Below are 16,212 nucleotides of genomic sequence, written 5' to 3'. Positions count from 1 at the left end.
AACAGGCCGTCCCACGCAGTCGACGCAGGTCCAGGATGGGTCGCCATTCGCATGTCTTCTTTCTGACGATGAAGTATCTTGAGTATACTCCGGAGCCCCGGAGCCTCTTTGGGACGAGCTCGATGGTACCTTTTTTGAGCATCGCCTTTACCTCCAACAGCAGTTGAGGGACATGGTTCACCTTCCTGGCCACGGGAGGAATGCAGGGGCACTTCTTTAGAAATTCGAGGGTGTGCCCCTGGGCCAGGGCATCTAGCACCCTACTGTCGGTGGAGATGAGCTCCCACACGCTGACGAACCTCGTCAGCCGGCCTCCCACCGGGGTGCTTCGGTGGGGGCCCGACGCAACGGCCAGTTCAGTCTTGTTTGGCAGCAGCCTTGCCGCCTTGGCCTCCTTGGCGACGACGGCGAGATCCACCTGACTTGCCTCGTCCCCTGTAGGCCTCTTGCGACGAGGAACGGGCCGCTTGACGGTACGTCGAGGAGCCGCCGCCGAATCCCTTGGAGGCAACTTGCTTGCCTCCGGAGCTCTGAAAGGGCGGCCGTCGTTGCTGCAGAACTCCCAAGGCCTGAGCCGTCTCCGTGTCGGTCTTGATGGCCTGAAGGGACTCATCCACTGTCTTCCCAAACAGGTTGCTCCCGTCGAAGGGCATGTCCAAAACTTTGGCTTGTACGTCTTGGCGGAAATCCGTCGCCTTGAGCCATCCCCGCCGTCGAAGGCAAATGCTGTTGCCCAATTGGCTGAAACCGGTGTCGGCAATGTCCGTGGCCACTGTTATGGCGTGGTCCGACGCCACCTCACCCTCCTGCACTGCAGCATTGCCAGGGCTTCTGCCCTCTTGTCGTCTGGGAGGAAGTCCAAAAGGGGCGGTTGATCTTGTACCACAACTCCCTGTCGTAGTGGGCCACAATTGCTAGGGCGTTGGCCGCCTTAATCGTCGTCGCCGCAGACGAGATGACTCGTCGTTCCATGGCATCTAGTTTCTTTCCCTCGCCGCCTGGCGGGGAAGTGGAAGTTGAAGCCGATGCCCCCCCGCTTTCTTCTTGGACGCTGCCGAAACGACCGAATCCAGGGTCTGTTGTGCTCTAAGGCACAAGGGGGCGGCGTCGGGGACCCGCTACTTCTTCTCGTACCGGTCCCTCTTGGTAGGCGTCGTGGACAGGTTCTTCAGGAGAGCCAGTCCCTCGTCCCATATGTCATCCAGCAACGGCACCGCGAGGACCGTCTTCCTCTTGGCCTCGCGCCGTTGGTAGAGGAAGCCTTACTTCTTCTTCTCTTCGGGCCAGAGCTGGAAAAGCTCGGACGCCCTGGCAATCATGGCGTGAAACGAGCCAATTTCGTTGGGTGGGGATGCCCGAGGAATCAGCGACGTGAGGTCAGTCCCGTCGTCACCACCGTCGTCATCTGTCCCCGTCGTGGCCGTATCTGTTCCCGTGTCATCCCTCAGGATCGGGGAAGGAGACAAAGGCTGAAAGGGCCGTGAGGGCTGAAAAGGTGGGGCTGGATGAATCCTCCTCCTCTTGCTTGGAGGGCTTCCCGACGGACCCGGCTCAGTCGGGTTGTCCGTTGGGGGTAGGGGCAATCTCGTCCTTATCTCTGTGCATAATGCTTGGATTGCTGTGAAAATGGCCGCCGAGTTGTCCTGTGGCTCGGGCTGCGACGGGTGCCCCTCCTCCACGGGTGCCTCGTCGTCACCACCCTCGCTCTCGTCGTCCCCCTCGTCGGGATCCCTCCCGTGGGAACGGGCCCCTTCCAAATTCTTGTCGAGTCCCTCTTCGACTTCGACAAGCTCCTCCTCGGAGGCTGTGTCCGTGTCCGTAATGGCCACCGCACCCCCCCCTCTTTTTCCACCGGGGTCTTCACGGGGGTCTTCTCGATAGGCTTAAAAGAGGATTCCCTCCACGGAGGCAGGGAAACTCTGGGCCCCGAGGTCGCCTCCACTGGGGTAGCCTCCACAGGCTTTGCCAGGGCCGCAGCGACTCCCTCAATAGAGGCCTTGGCCGGGTGAATCAAGGCCTTCACCACCTTGGGCGCGCTTGAGGCCTTCACCTTAGGGGGAGGGTCACCGCCTCGCTCCCCTTCGGCCGGCTCCTTCGAGATCGACCGGGGCCTCTCCAGAAGCTTAGCCGGGTTCTCGGATTTTCTCTTCCCCGAGCCAGAGCGTTGGCTCGTGGTTGATGGCGTCGGTGAAGGTGCGCCCTACCTGGCAGCTGAAGAGCCCGACCGTTCGGCACTCCCGGTGCCCCCGGACTCGTGCTGCTTTACCTTCTGTTGGGCCCCCGTCGCCGGGGCGCCCTCACACAACTTAGAAGACCGCTCAGACTTCTTCTCACCTGCTGGGCTCTTGCCTTCCAGCCAGTTGGCAAGACGGGTCCGACGATCCCTCATGGTCCGTTCCGACATGTTCATGCAAAACGCACTGTCCTTCTCCACGTGCGTTTTGTCTCCGTGAAGGCAGTAGAGGCACCTCGAGTGCTCGTCCTCCTTGAACAGGTTCTGTAGCTTGCATACAGGGCAGTTCCTGAACAGCTTGCCGGGTGTCGAGCTTCCTTTCTCCTGGGCCATGTCCACGAGGTAGGCCTCAGAAACATCTGGAATCCTCCAAGAAGCGTGGCTCGACGAAAACTTCACCCTTGAGGGGCGGAGAAAATTCCAAAACAGGTCCCTGTTGATCGGAAGTAGAAACGTTGGCGCTTGAGGCTCAATTTAACCGAAAAATTAGATAAATCTCTTTGAAAAAGCGCGAAACGCAGAAAAAGCTCGAGAGCTATAGTACGAGGACTCCCAACACTTGAACGTGCGGTAAAAATCTGAGGATGGCTGCCAGGGGAGGGGCTTAGGGAGAGGGCAGTCATTGGCTGGGGGCAGTATGACCAAGAGATCAGTGATTGGTTACTACTAAGAAAGACAGATCAGAAACGAAATTGATACTGATTTCTTCTTTACCGAGGATTCCCAGCCTGACGACGGGGAATATTCATGAGCAAGTGAATCCATGAGAGACCCCATGCTGGAGAAGTAAGTATTTCCTTGGGCATATGTACACTACAGGTTCTTTGTACCTCCCTACAGCCCTCTCTCCCTCCTATGATAAGCCTGGCAGCTCTGCTACAATACCATTACCTTGAGCAGTATAGACTTATACTAGTAGTTGGAGCTCTGTATTGCCAAGTAGAATAGTTTTATAGTTTTTGTTGGGTGGACTTTAGAATAATTGTCGCAAATGGTCTGATTGGGCCTTGCTCTCCCTTGGCCTCTTGGCAATATGTCACTGTAAGAACACAAGATGTAAAGCACACATAACTTACTTTCTTTCGGTACGAAGTCTATGCGCCTGCTTCTCACCCGAACCGGCAGAGGCTCAACATGACACTTCCCGGGTGGTGCGCGCCTAAAGAAGCAATAAAAAAAACATTTTTTGTAATTAATCCTGCCCTTACAGGCACATAATTCAAATGACAGAATTTATTTCATATGTGGATGGGTTGTGCTTTTCCTGGCAAAAGGCATTTTCATCAGAGGTTTTTCTGGGTTATTTTTCTCTTTAAGCATCGGATAATGCACCGGCCAAGCTCCAAGGAGCACAGGAGGAAATGCTTTACAGGGAGTGTGCCTGTAACAAGAGCATCTTGAACATGAAAAGCATGGAGCAAGAGAAATGTATGAAGCAAGAGAAAGTGTGGAGCAAGAGAAAAGTATGGAGCAAGAGATCCAATTGAGACTTGGACCCAGAAATCAGTATGTGATGTTCGGGGGCATGAAATAGGGACAATGCAAGTTATCAACTGTGCAGCTGGCTTTACATATTTACATGGCATAGATTATCTTGAAATACATGTAAATGTTATGTTATGTTAATATACTTTTATACTGCGACAAACCACCAATGTAGTAGTATGAGAGTGTTTAGACTTATCTGTAGAGCAGTAAATTGTGCCCCTGTCGCTGGCATCCAGACCCAAGTCTGCTGATAAAATTGAGCGAGGGGAGGATTAGAGGATGGAAACGCAGTAAATAGATGCTACAAACAAAGGGTAAGGGATTCAGCGCAGGGGAATGTTTTGTGATCGCTTGGATGCTTGTCAGTTTGGTTACCTGGACCATAGGTCTGCAAAAGAGAGGAGGCGGCTGTGTCCTTAAGCGCTGTGATAACTGGGTTGTGTTTCCAAGGCAGCTTTGGTGAATTCTAAGTTGGTACAGAAGTTTAGTGGCTTAATTACCCAGTGTGATAAACCTGAGGGCATCTTCATACCTACTCCCCTAGGATCCTCTTTTCAGGAGGTCAGGGAAAGGCAATCGCTCTGGGGTCGTGACCCTGGGAGTGGAGATGCGAGGGGGGGATCACCTGGGTGGAGGATCAATGCGGAGTGGGGAGAAGATGTTTTTGGGTGAGGCATGGTATCCCCCTTTCCGTTGTGATAATAAACCCTCCCCTCCCCTCCCCTTACCTTCATAGGTTATTGCCAGCCATTTCCTTTTATTTGCCCTCAGTCATACCACTCTAGTACTGGGACGAGGAAGAGGCGACTAGGAGTTGAACACACTAACATTCAGTTACACCACTCTGGTACTGAGACAAGGAAGAGGCCTGGAAACTATGGTGAGAGTCAGGTATGTCTAGAGAACACCAGTAATTATGGTCAGGTAATTGGATTTGAGGGTTTGCAACAAAACAGGTAATAGGTGCATAAAAGGTGGAGCCGCCAGTAAGGAGGGGGAGACCAGCAGGATAGATGCTGGGCTCTGAGAGATGTGCCTGAGAGGGGAGAATTCCTGCCCCGGAAGGGGCTGCTGAGGAGAGTCCTGCCTGGAGACCAGGACACCGGCTACTGCAGTGGAGAGACCCTGACGCCGGGGCCTGAGCGGGCTGTTAGAGGGTCGAGGCCGCCACAGTCTCCTCTGCCTTGTACTCACAGCCGGAGCTGTGGCTCATGGAAGACTCCTGGGTGCTGCAGGTCACCGGTAGCATCCGTCGGTGAAGAGCAGAGCTATTGGCAACCCACAGCGAAGTTTGCATAAGGCGAGTGCTGCTCGTAGAGCTCCAGAGAAGTGTGCACAGAACTGAGGAATGCCAGGAAAAATAAGAGTGAGGACACCTGGAGGAGCAGCCGAGGACCGGTGAGTGAATTGAAGGGAACACTCGTACCGGGACGCTCCTGGGGCTACAACTGGTCATATAGTAATCCCGGATGAACTGAAATTTGTGTGCAAGCGATGGTGAACACAAAGTGAGCAGTTTTTGAACATCGAGCAAACGTTGAACTATAAGTGAAGAAAATTGAAAAAAAAGCAAGCATTATTGAATACCAAATGGAAGGAAAAGCTTTTCAACCATTATTGAACACCGAACTAAAGGAAATCTTTGAGAAGCCTACATGTCTCTGGGGTTGCTGTTGGTACTCTTGTTCAGAGGAGAATTGCCTAGCATTTTGGTGCTGGACTGCCCCAGGGCAGGACAAAGACTGATATGTTTGGGATATTTCCCCTCCGTGAAAGATAGTGAGCTAAAGAATCTGGGTAAGGCTCTCGCAACCAGGACTAATGTCTGGCAGAGAGACTCCCAGGACCCCCCTTGTTTTTTTCCAAATGAAAGGAAAGCATGTGCGAAACACATGTAAGGAGCACTTAAAGAGAAAGAATTAAGCTTTATGAATAAAGTGAAAAGCAAGTGATGAGCACTTATAAAGATTGTGAAAGCAAGGTGGTGGAAGAGAGTGAGCACCATGGAGTAAGTTGTGTGGAAGAACACACTGTGGCAAAGCCAAGAGGCTGTGAAGGAGAATGCTAAGTGAATGTGAACCAAATCACAGGTGAAGTGAGAAACCTGTGTGGGCAAGAAAATCTAGGGTTATTGATTGCGTGACCTGTAATGGGCAGACCATGCGGTCTGACAACTACGCCTAGACCGAGGCTACCCAGTCTGGAAAAGCCTGAAGGACTGTAAAGTCGACCTGGAACTGATTTTAAGAATTACGAGACTTGAACTGATTTTAAAAGCTGGAAGAGCTGATGTCTTGGGAAAGGGAACCCCAGAGACATTATGCACTGTGTTGTCACCTTACGGAATGGAGCCTTGAGGCCTTTTCAGAACTGTATTGTCTACTTGGGGAAGGCAAACCAAGGCATTTTGGAACTGCTTTGAACTTGGGGAAGGGAAGCTGGAAAGTAAGCCAAGATCTGGAAGAAGCTCAGAACTTTATTTAGAACACTATTTCTTTTGTTGCTGACATCCCGACACATTGTTTAGCTTTAGTTGTGAGGGCAAGTATAGGTTTTGGACACAGTCAGACTTTTAAGTTGAACTTACTGACTCAGACTTTCCTTAGTTTCTTTAGGTAGAGAAATCCCACCTTAGCACAGGGCAAGTTAGGCCTTACTCCAGCCTGACATTTAAGCAAATAAAGGTGTTTTGTTTGAATCTTGAATTTATTGTCTGTGTCTTGCTTCATGATGCCTTCACACCAGGCATCTCCATATGTTGTACCCCAAGTCATACTCTAGAATGTTAATTCTGGAACTGCCATGTCTGGGCCAAAAGTGGCCTAGTCCAGAATAGACTGACAAGGGAAATGTAGTTGGTATCCAAATGTAAGGGAATGGAGTGGTCAAACTGGTACAGTCAAAAAGGTTATTATTAAGAGTTTGATGCTAGACTTTACTTTAGCTATAAAGACTATATGCAGAATCACACTGACAGAGGGATAGAGCCGAAGCTTTTTTGATTTTTAGTAAATATAACAATTAACTCATTATGTTGCTGAAAGGAAGATCTGCTATTCCGACCCACCTTTCAAAAAAGCTCCATGTCAAAATTATAGTGCAAACATGAGCCTTTGCTGTGATAGTCTATTTTATGTTCTTTTCTGATCAAAAGAGCATAGTACTTTCCTGCATATAAATAGGCTACAGACACCTTCCACACCAGCCCTGCAGTGGCACAGGGCTGGTTCAAATAAGGTCACATGTGCACCACAGCTGCTGGAACACCAAATTACAACAGTAAGACAGAACCTTTTGATCTGCTGCATCTCTGTTTCCAAACTTAATAATTGTGCAGCTTAGTCAGTCTGGTGGCACGTAAATGTTTAAATAGAAGTAAGGGTTATGATTTTATGGTAATTAATTTTGCATGGTTTCCATCTGTATTTATCCACATTTATGTTTTGTTATTTCTGTATTCATCCAATTGTATGATTTCTTATTTTTTAAATGTTGCAACTGGTATTTCCCACATTTATTCAAATGAAAAATGTGTATATTCAGAAAAAGCAAGCACTCCCACATGTTTACAATAGACAGATGGAGCAATGCTCTTGCACAAAAAAGCCAGGTACCTTCTTAATTTGAAACAAATGCAAAGTCCTGTCCCTGCTGCTGACCTGGGATACATCTTGGTGAAATTTAAACAGCTTAAAATGTGATATCACAATTGTTTTACACTACCCAAGTTGCGAGTTTAATAAATGAATAGCCTTCATGGCGTAATTGACAGCAGCAGGATCTAAGGAGGGGGGCTGCTATTCTGTTTTATTCCATTTTTATACATAAATACAGAAAGAAAACCAATTGATTTCCGTCTGTATTTATGGGTAAAAATCAATAACAACAGAAAACAGGGAGCCTCAAATATAAGCCACGCCTGGTTGTGGCTTGGTAACTACTAAAAGCACACAATTATACAGCCACAGCAATTTGGTATCATACCAGTGTAAGCTGTGTGAGCAGGCATGCAGCTCTGGCCTGGATGTCACCACTTTAGCCATGTGGGACAATGGCCAGAAAGCTGCCTTATTTGTGCCTCCAGGGGAAGGGCAACAACTTCCTCCTGAGCATAGGCACCCTCCCCCAGGAGGTCTCCTGGGAAGCAGGAGCTTCAAAAGCTGCACTGACAAAGTCACATTCACAAGAGGATGCTGCCCACTGGAGTTACTTTGAAGTCGGCAGACATGGGTGAGATAGAGGTTAGAGTAGACAGAGGATGGCTGAGAGAAAGATTCCGCCATCTTGGTTTCGGGTAGGGCTATCTACAATTTCCTATCCCCTTTCCCACAGGACAAGGCATTCTGGGCCTGATGTCAGAAGACAAAGGGCACTTGTTACAACAGCCTGGATTGCCTGCCTGCAGTAGGCTTGTTTTGGACCAATCTCCTGTGACATTTTGTATTTATCAGAAGGGAAACCCCCATTCTTCTTTGATTCATTTCTGAACTCTCAGAAGAACAAGAGGACTTCACTGGACCTCTCTTGGGGTTGGAGTATATCCCAAAGTCCTCTGCCAAAGAGGTGAAGACAGAAGGCATTTAAGGCAGAGGCCAGCTCTGTAACCCAACCATCTCCAAGGGAACGGTTGGGGTGAACTGCTGTGGATCAATGCCTCTCTGCTGACTGTGGCACTGGAACCACAGCCGTGCACTGGAGGTGAAGGACTTACTGTAGGTGCCAGCCAACTTCCTGAAGTGGAAGTGCAGAAGTGAAGAACTCACCTTCTCCTGGCGATTCTGGATTGGTCCTCTCAGCAACCCAGAAGCAGCTGGAATCCTATTTTGTCGCCTCTAGGGTTCTTCGAGCCAGATCAACCACACCTGACACCCTTTGATTTGCAACAGGGCCCACACTGCTGTTTTTGGTGCCCTATGGAATCTTTGAACTGCTGGCTGCACTTTGAGCCATCCAGGCACTGGCTCAACACATAAAAGTGATTAAGGGGTCGAGATCATAGGAACAATTGACATGAGCACCGACAACTGCTGGAAGCCATCAAACTTTCCCATCTTGCACCCAGAGTAAACCCAAAAGAGCCAATTGTCTTTGCATTGAGTCGACTGCCGCCCGAACTGCCTGAACCACTGGAGGCCATCATCTCGCTGTCTTAACACCAACTCATCACAGTAGGAGTCTGCACCTTTAGACCAACTCGATGCCCACTGCCAGTGGGCTCACATTGACTCATACATCTCGAAATTGGCTCAACAACAGCAAAGGCACCTAGAAGCCTAGCTCAATGCTGGTGAGCACTAAAGACAAAACTTAAATGTACTGTGAGGAAGCCCTGTTCCCCTGGTCCACTTTATGGGACCATGGTGACTTTTAAATCCCTTTCTTTACCTTTTCTTCTATAAAGACATATACTTGTACTATTGACATTGTTGTGCAGTCTCTTGCCTGAACACCTCTTCTTATCAACCTAAAGTGTCCTTTCACACAGAGGTCTGCCTTCTTTGTGTTTTCTTTACAGGTGCAGATTTGTAGTGTTTTAAGTTAGTTTGTTGCATTGATAGTTTTCATTAAAGTTCCTATATTATTTATAGAATCTTGATTTGGCCATCTTTTAATTTGGAACCATTGTACTTAAGCTGTTTGGGCTGCTACTATTATCATCTCACAGTCCTCCTGAAGATATAGCCTGCAGTCAGCCCACATTAGCAAAAGAGGCGAAAGTGGTATATTTTTCGGGCTGTGCCTGCTTCACCTTTATGATTGGGATTACTGCTGGTTTACTAGCAGTGTGGGGCTGACCAGGCATTCTGGCCACTTATCATGTTTGTACTCCTGCAGACACCATTGCTAATCTTGGATTAGAACCCAGGTTTCAAGCCACCATCTATACAAATCAATGTTGAATAATACAATTTCGCAATACACACAGGTGTTTTGCTGAACAATGATCAATACTGGAGCCGCAGTCACACTGATCACCCTCTGTGATGGAGGATGAATGTGCCAGAATCACTGGTGAGGATTACAAATAGGAGACAAGTATCTTTATTTAAATTCATTCTAACAGGTAAAAAACCCATTGCACAAACTTTGGTATTTTATGTGTCTCTGAGCTTTCTTTAAGCTGCTGAACTGTTTTTAGCAGAGGCTCATAAAGATTCTCAGGCTCAGCCTGCACTGGTATACACTGGTTCTCATGTTTAAAAACTAATACAAATGAACACACTCTTGTGTAGAGTACCTCACCAATCTGAAAGAAAAGACACAATATGATTACGCAAGAAAAAACACATTAAAATGTCTACCTCAAATAGAATCCTCACTCCCATACGTGGATAACTATTGGGTACCAAGATCTCTATTCGCAAGAGCAAAACTGAGCTCCTGTGTTCCCATCTTAGGTCTTATTGTGGTCCCTGCATAGAGTTTGTTGCACAGATAGAATGTGATACATACCATATTAGTAGAAATACATGCAATGTATTATTGGATGTCATAGAAACTATTTGTGGGGCATTTCCGAATTCTCATTTGCTATACCATGAGGTATAATCAACCAGAAAGTGTTGTGGCATGTTAGCAAATCATGCTCACTCGCAGCAGTCTGTCTTCCCTTTTCATTGACACCAGGCGACCTGCGACTTTGTAAACAGAAGACAAGTAGTCATAAGATCGGAATGGCGAGTTCTCACCAGCATAGAGGAAAAGCAGTAAGAAATGACCCATGAGCAGTGGCTGAGAGAGAGTCTGAGAACCAACATATTACTGAGGAACGGACGGTGTGCACAGCTTTTCCACAAGGAATCTGTGCTTCATTAGTCAACCCTGGATGTTGTAGTGACTATGAATTGGCGCTCTAGAGAGGAGGAGGTACTGTCATCCTATCTGTCACAATGATAAAGAGAAGACGAAGGTCAGAAGACTGAAAGACAACTGGTGGGATAGATTGGAGAGTTCCCAGATAAAAAGGCTAGAGCAAAGACTGGAAGAAAGTCACTGGAAACCAGGAAATGCAGTGGCGGGGACACCATTTTAGAGTAGGCTCTAAGAAGGCTGACACAAGAAGGTGGAGACCAGACTAAGCCCCAAATCAATCGAGTAAAGTCAGACAAGATAAGAACAATAAGCAGGAAAGTAGTGGAGAGTACTCATGCAAAGCGGTTTCACATTTGAAGGCCCTGTTCTGAGACTCACAGAGTACATTCCACTGTAGAATAAGCACAAAGTAGAACAGTGCTCATGTGTAAATATTTAATGTTTGAATTACTTGGTCTAAAGCTCACCGAGTATATTCCGTAAGAATAGGAGTAAAGGAAACAAGTGAATTGACCAATTGCATGCTTGAATGCCATGCATAAATAATGTGGCTAAGTTTACAGAGAGCGAGAGAGATGTGGGAAAACCCAAAAACAAAGAAGAGTACAAAGAAAGTTCAATATTAAATCACTACGAAACAAAGATTTGCATCCTGTACATTGTAGTCAAAAGCCAACATTAAATCATTGAGAAACACAAAGAATTGCATTCTGTCTGTTGTAGTTTGTTGGAAAGTCCTCCTTTAACCTGATGTGGGGACCCCCTGTATTTTATTCTAGCTTCTGTGTTTTTGACTTCTTTTCTATTCCCAGCCAGGCGTAGCCTATATACGCTCTCTGCGAGAGTGTCTCTTTACTTTTGTGCTCTCTCTTAAGTGTCCTTAAGACTCCTAAAGGTAGCGGTGCTCCATAGAGTAGCACAGGAAAAGCAGCGAACTCACACGGCATCCTGTACTCTGGGCACTCGTTACCTCATACATGCAAACAAACATCCTGAACAGCATGCCAGGGATATAGGAAAGATAGGCATATTACAAAGCATTAATTGTGGCACTATGAAATCAAGGGCCACTTTATGTGCTATGGTCAAACATTTCTACACTGTACACAAGCTTTTAGGTACAATGCATTTGTCAAGTGACCGAGGACACTGAGATGGAGTGTCTTGTGAAGATCTTAACATAGACAATGGCAGAAAAAAACATGCTATAACTGCAAACTTGCGAAAAGCAGAATACATAGGGCCTCATCACAAGTCCGGCGGTAGCTGTGCCGGTAAAACCGGAAGGTTGCCACCAGACTTGTGAATTTTACCGGCACCTGGCTTGCCGGAAACACTGGGGGATTACAACCCCGGTGTTCTGGGAAGTCAGGCGCTGGTAAGTGTAAATCCCCATTGGCATTTGAGTCCCATAGGACCCGCCCACAGAGTTGTACTGTGCCGTTTCGGTAACAATGGTGCCAGTAGGTTTACCAGCACCATTGTTACCCGGCACAGTCCGAATGAGGCCCATAGTCCGAAATGGATGCTTGTTCTACTCTAAATACTTTTTGGAAGTTTTTGTCTGCATTGTGAATTTGAGGTGTTTAAGAACAGACTAAATCAGTGACTCACCCCGTGAAGTGTGCCTGAAATAAACCTTTAATGTGTCTAGCAATTATTGTATAGAAGTCCAGAAAGACAAATTATGTGTTATTCCTAGTCTTTCTTATTTAGGGTCACTGCTCAAAGTGTTACACTTGTGGAACCCCCTGTTTCTTTAAGAGGCATGAACAAGAAACCCAGCCACTTCAGAAACAAGGAGCCACATGGTTCTGGCCATGGCACAGGAGCTTCAGTTTAAAAAAACGTTTTTTAGGGGTAGCAAGGGAGACCACAGGGGTAGCAATGGAGAGCACAGGGGTTGCAGCTGTGACCCTTGGCGACCCCCAAATGACGTCCCTGCTCTCAAGTGCTCCACAAAATCTAACTTTGATGCTCTGCTTCTCTAAGGACCAAGAGCCTGCTGATGTTGCAGGATCCTTGTATCACTGGTGTGCGCTGATACCGGCTCTTTCACCTTTCTTAACTGTAGAGTTGGCCCATTGGCGGAAAATCTCAAACAAGCCTGCATCCTTGGGGTCTGATGGTCTTTGCATCAGTACACTATCGCTGAAGCCTCTGCGGGTCTCGTGAGAACTCTGTTTCTGGAATGCCACCTGGAACCACAAACTGCACCTGCATGGGACTGGTTCATAAACTGTGAAATTCATCGTCCATCCTTCTGGCTGTGCTGGTGGGCTTCTGCCTCCTATGAACCTCAACTGGGGGACCACCCTTTGGATCAAATGGTCTGCCATCATCGGAAGACGGCCAGAACACAGACTCTAACTTGAAGGACTTTCCACACAGGTGGCAATAGTAAGACAGACACAAGTGACCACAGTTCAAGGGTGTTTATTGAACTTTTGCAGGGGTGTGAAAAACGCCTATCTAAACCGAAATCTAAAGATGGGAGCAAGCTACAACCATCAAATAATACATAAGAGAAGCCTAGGGGAGTCGTGTCAATAAATAAAAGGCCCATACTAAAAAACCTATTGCCAATCCTTACTTCTATACAAATAGTACAGGGTGCAGTTCATGAAAAAGAAAGAAGTGTTCACAAGTCAGGATAGGTGGGCCGTTGGTCTCCCTTCCTCACGTTTTCAGCACGGGGCAAGGCGGTTCCCTCGAGCAAAGCGCATACTGTCTTCTGCAGCACGAGGATACAGTTCCGGTTTTACAGTTTACGGTTTTACAGTTCACAAAACTCAAGACCTTCTGTGTTCAAGTCTCTTTACTTCTCACAAGACTCTTGATGCAGAGGGTTGACTGTAAGAGAGATTACACGCAAATGTTCTCTTTAGCATTTTCAGTATTCAGTTTGGGTATTCACCCTGGATCCCCCTCAGCCGGGTTCAGATCCTTTTCTCTAACAAAAAGTTCACTGTGGATCCCCCTCTTCCGGGTTCAGATCCTTTCAACGTTGGATCCCCCTCTTCTGGGCTCAGATCCCTTTACCAAAGCAAGGTTCAATTAGTCTCCCTCAGTCAGGCTCGAACCAACTGGACTTACTTTATACTGTCGAAGACATTTGAATGTGCACGGGTTTAGCAAAACCTGTTGCATGACCACTTCAATCTTAGTATTTCTTTCACACTCAGCATCAGTTGGATACCTAACAGACTTTCCAATGAGCACCCATGTGGTGCCGGACAACTCTGTGTATGGTATCTTTTCTTGATTTCCTCAGAGTTCAATTATGAAGTACAAATAATTTGTTCTGGCTTTCAATTACAGGCGTGCTGCTCATTCCAAACACTTCATACAATGTTCCCTTTGTACAATGTTGCTGCATGCAACCTTGGTTCAAAACACAAGCTGGCTTGGTATCAGTTTCTCCGACTCACTGGTTGTGTTGCTTCTTCAGATGCTGCTTTGTTGTAGGAGCCAAGGACAGTACCACGGCGGCAATCACTCCTCCCTGCCTTGGTTGTTGATGCGGGAGAGCCCTGGGTACCTCAGACACACTTTGTAGGTTTGATCAGCCTTAGTTCATGGTCTTCGGTTTCTTACTTTCCAAGGCTCGTGAAAGTAACGGTCTTTATAGGTCAAGGGTGCTTCCTTCTTGCAACTCTCTCCAGTCTCACCGTCTTCCTCCTTGTATTAAACTGCCATCTTAGAACTGCTGTTTCCTCGTTTGTTTTGCCTCGCTCACAGTGTGCTTTCGTGCTCCGCCTTTTATCCGCGTGGGGAAGTGTGATGGCAGTCAGGTGTGTGTATTGATCTGTAATTGCCTGACCTTGCCGGACCGTGGTTTTGGGACATGTCAGGTATACGGCTCTGGTGTTAGTCTGTTGTCGCTCACGGTGAACTGTCTGTGAGAAAGTGTTTTTGTAGGGAAAGGTGGGAGAGGGTTCAATTCCTAGGTATCCTACTGGGTAGGATGGGGAAAAGGTGTTACAGGGAAGGGGTTTCCGCATCTCGCCGTCAGATGTCCCACTTCTACTCCCCAAAGACCCCTCAACCAGGTGATCCTCCGGCACTGATCCACCCCCAGGAACTCGATCCAAAAGCGTTGGCCGTAACCTGGCAACCTGGATGACAGATCCTCGGGGACTAGCGGGCGAGACACCTTCAGGTGTCTCACAGCAGACACCAGATGGGCAGTCCTTCGTTTTTTCTTTGACTGAGAAACATTTGACATGCCAGACACATGATCTGACATAGATGAGGGCGTTGAGCGAGAACGATTGTATAATGTTGCTGAAGACATTTGAACATATGGACTGATGTGTTCAATGGCATCAAAAAGTCCCATAACTTGATCAAGAGTTCATGGTAACCAAAGGGATGATGTGTCCACTTCAAAGACTTGCACCATGCACCAGAAGTCCCAAACCATGGTGGGATATCCTGCAGAAATCAATCAACAAGTGCTATTGTTTACAGTCTCTTGATGTAGTCAGGCAACCTTTTGGCTGAGACAGGATGGTCTGTCCTTTAACATTTGTGTATTTTGACTGTCTGGCTATGACCAACAGACTCAACATGTCTTTTGCGGCAGACATTTGTATGTCTTTCAAGCTTTTATCTCTTTGAGTAGTAAATAAACTGGCAAAAGTGGACGATTGTGCCATCTTCTAAGACTTACTATACCCCGGTGAGACATCCTGCTGAATTCAAGCAGCTAATGCTATTTTTTACTGCTTGATGAGGTCTTAACTAGTTAGGCAACATTTATGAGGAGACAGGATGGGCTGTTGATTTATGCGTGTGTATTATTTTTTTTTAACGATTTCATTTTCTTGAGGAGGTTAAGACATTTACATACAAGCAGTGCATAGTAATACACAATATAACAGTGAGCATATTCAACATATCTTTGTTGTCTATTGTTACTTAGCCGGAACCCCCAATTTTGAACTCTAGCCCTTAACCCTCTCCTCCCACCCCCTGCCCAGATCCCCTTTCTCTGGATTTCAGAGTCTTTGTAATTGTACCTTGTTCTGGAGTCTCCTTCCTCTCGTGTTCCTGGGGGTCAAGAGACCTGAAGGTTACCGAGGCCCAGAGGCTTGAAGAAGTAGGCCTCTCTTTCCCCGACAAAGTCCTGAAAGGGGAACCAGGTGGATAGAAACTTCTGGAACTTCCCTGTTATGGCTGTAACTTTCTCCATTTACATGACCCCCCAAACCTTGACCCACCACCATGGGGATGTTGGCCCCTCCTTCGTCTTCCAACGTTGTGCCAACGTCATTCTACCGGCTGACAGCAGGTGCGTTATTAGGGAGGCGATGTGACCCGATGCCGCATAAGAACCCTCCGCTCCTAGCAGGATTACCTTGGGCGAGAATGGGAGTTCCCTACCGGTGATGTCCTTGATGTGACTCAGTATTTCTTTCCAAAAGGCTGTCGCCTTAGGACATGACCACCACATGTGGAACACGTCTCTCTTCTCTCCACACAATCTCCAGCATTCTGGGGTTATTCTGGGTTGATTTGGGGAATTCGATATGGGGACATGTACCATCTATAACACATTTTGTACGCTGTTTCTTTAATTGCTGCACATCTGGACGATTTGTGGGCTCTGGCCCATATCAGGTTCCATTCTACCTCTGTAATGGGATCCCCCATATCTTTTTCCCAGGAATGTT

The 16,212-nt window shown here is 47.4% G+C and overlaps 1 protein-coding gene across 1 annotated transcript in view; it reads right to left on the bottom strand.

Annotated features, from left to right (window-relative positions):
- HHIPL1 (HHIP like 1) overlaps positions 1 to 16,212 on the bottom strand; it is a 472,587-nt gene that overhangs the window by 38,166 nt on the left and 418,209 nt on the right. The window contains exon 8 of the mRNA XM_069637428.1: positions 3,310 to 3,392. Coding sequence (XP_069493529.1) covers positions 3,310 to 3,392 — 83 coding nt within the window. The remainder of the gene's footprint in view (positions 1 to 3,309; positions 3,393 to 16,212) is intronic.

The sequence above is a fragment of the Ambystoma mexicanum genome, chromosome 14, assembly GCF_040938575.1.
Source record: "Ambystoma mexicanum isolate Mex_15411 chromosome 14, UKY_AmexF1_1, whole genome shotgun sequence".
Classification (NCBI taxonomy): domain Eukaryota; kingdom Metazoa; phylum Chordata; class Amphibia; order Caudata; family Ambystomatidae; genus Ambystoma; species Ambystoma mexicanum.
Note: the sequence above shows the minus strand (reverse complement) of the source record. Positions and strands in the feature narration are given on the sequence as shown.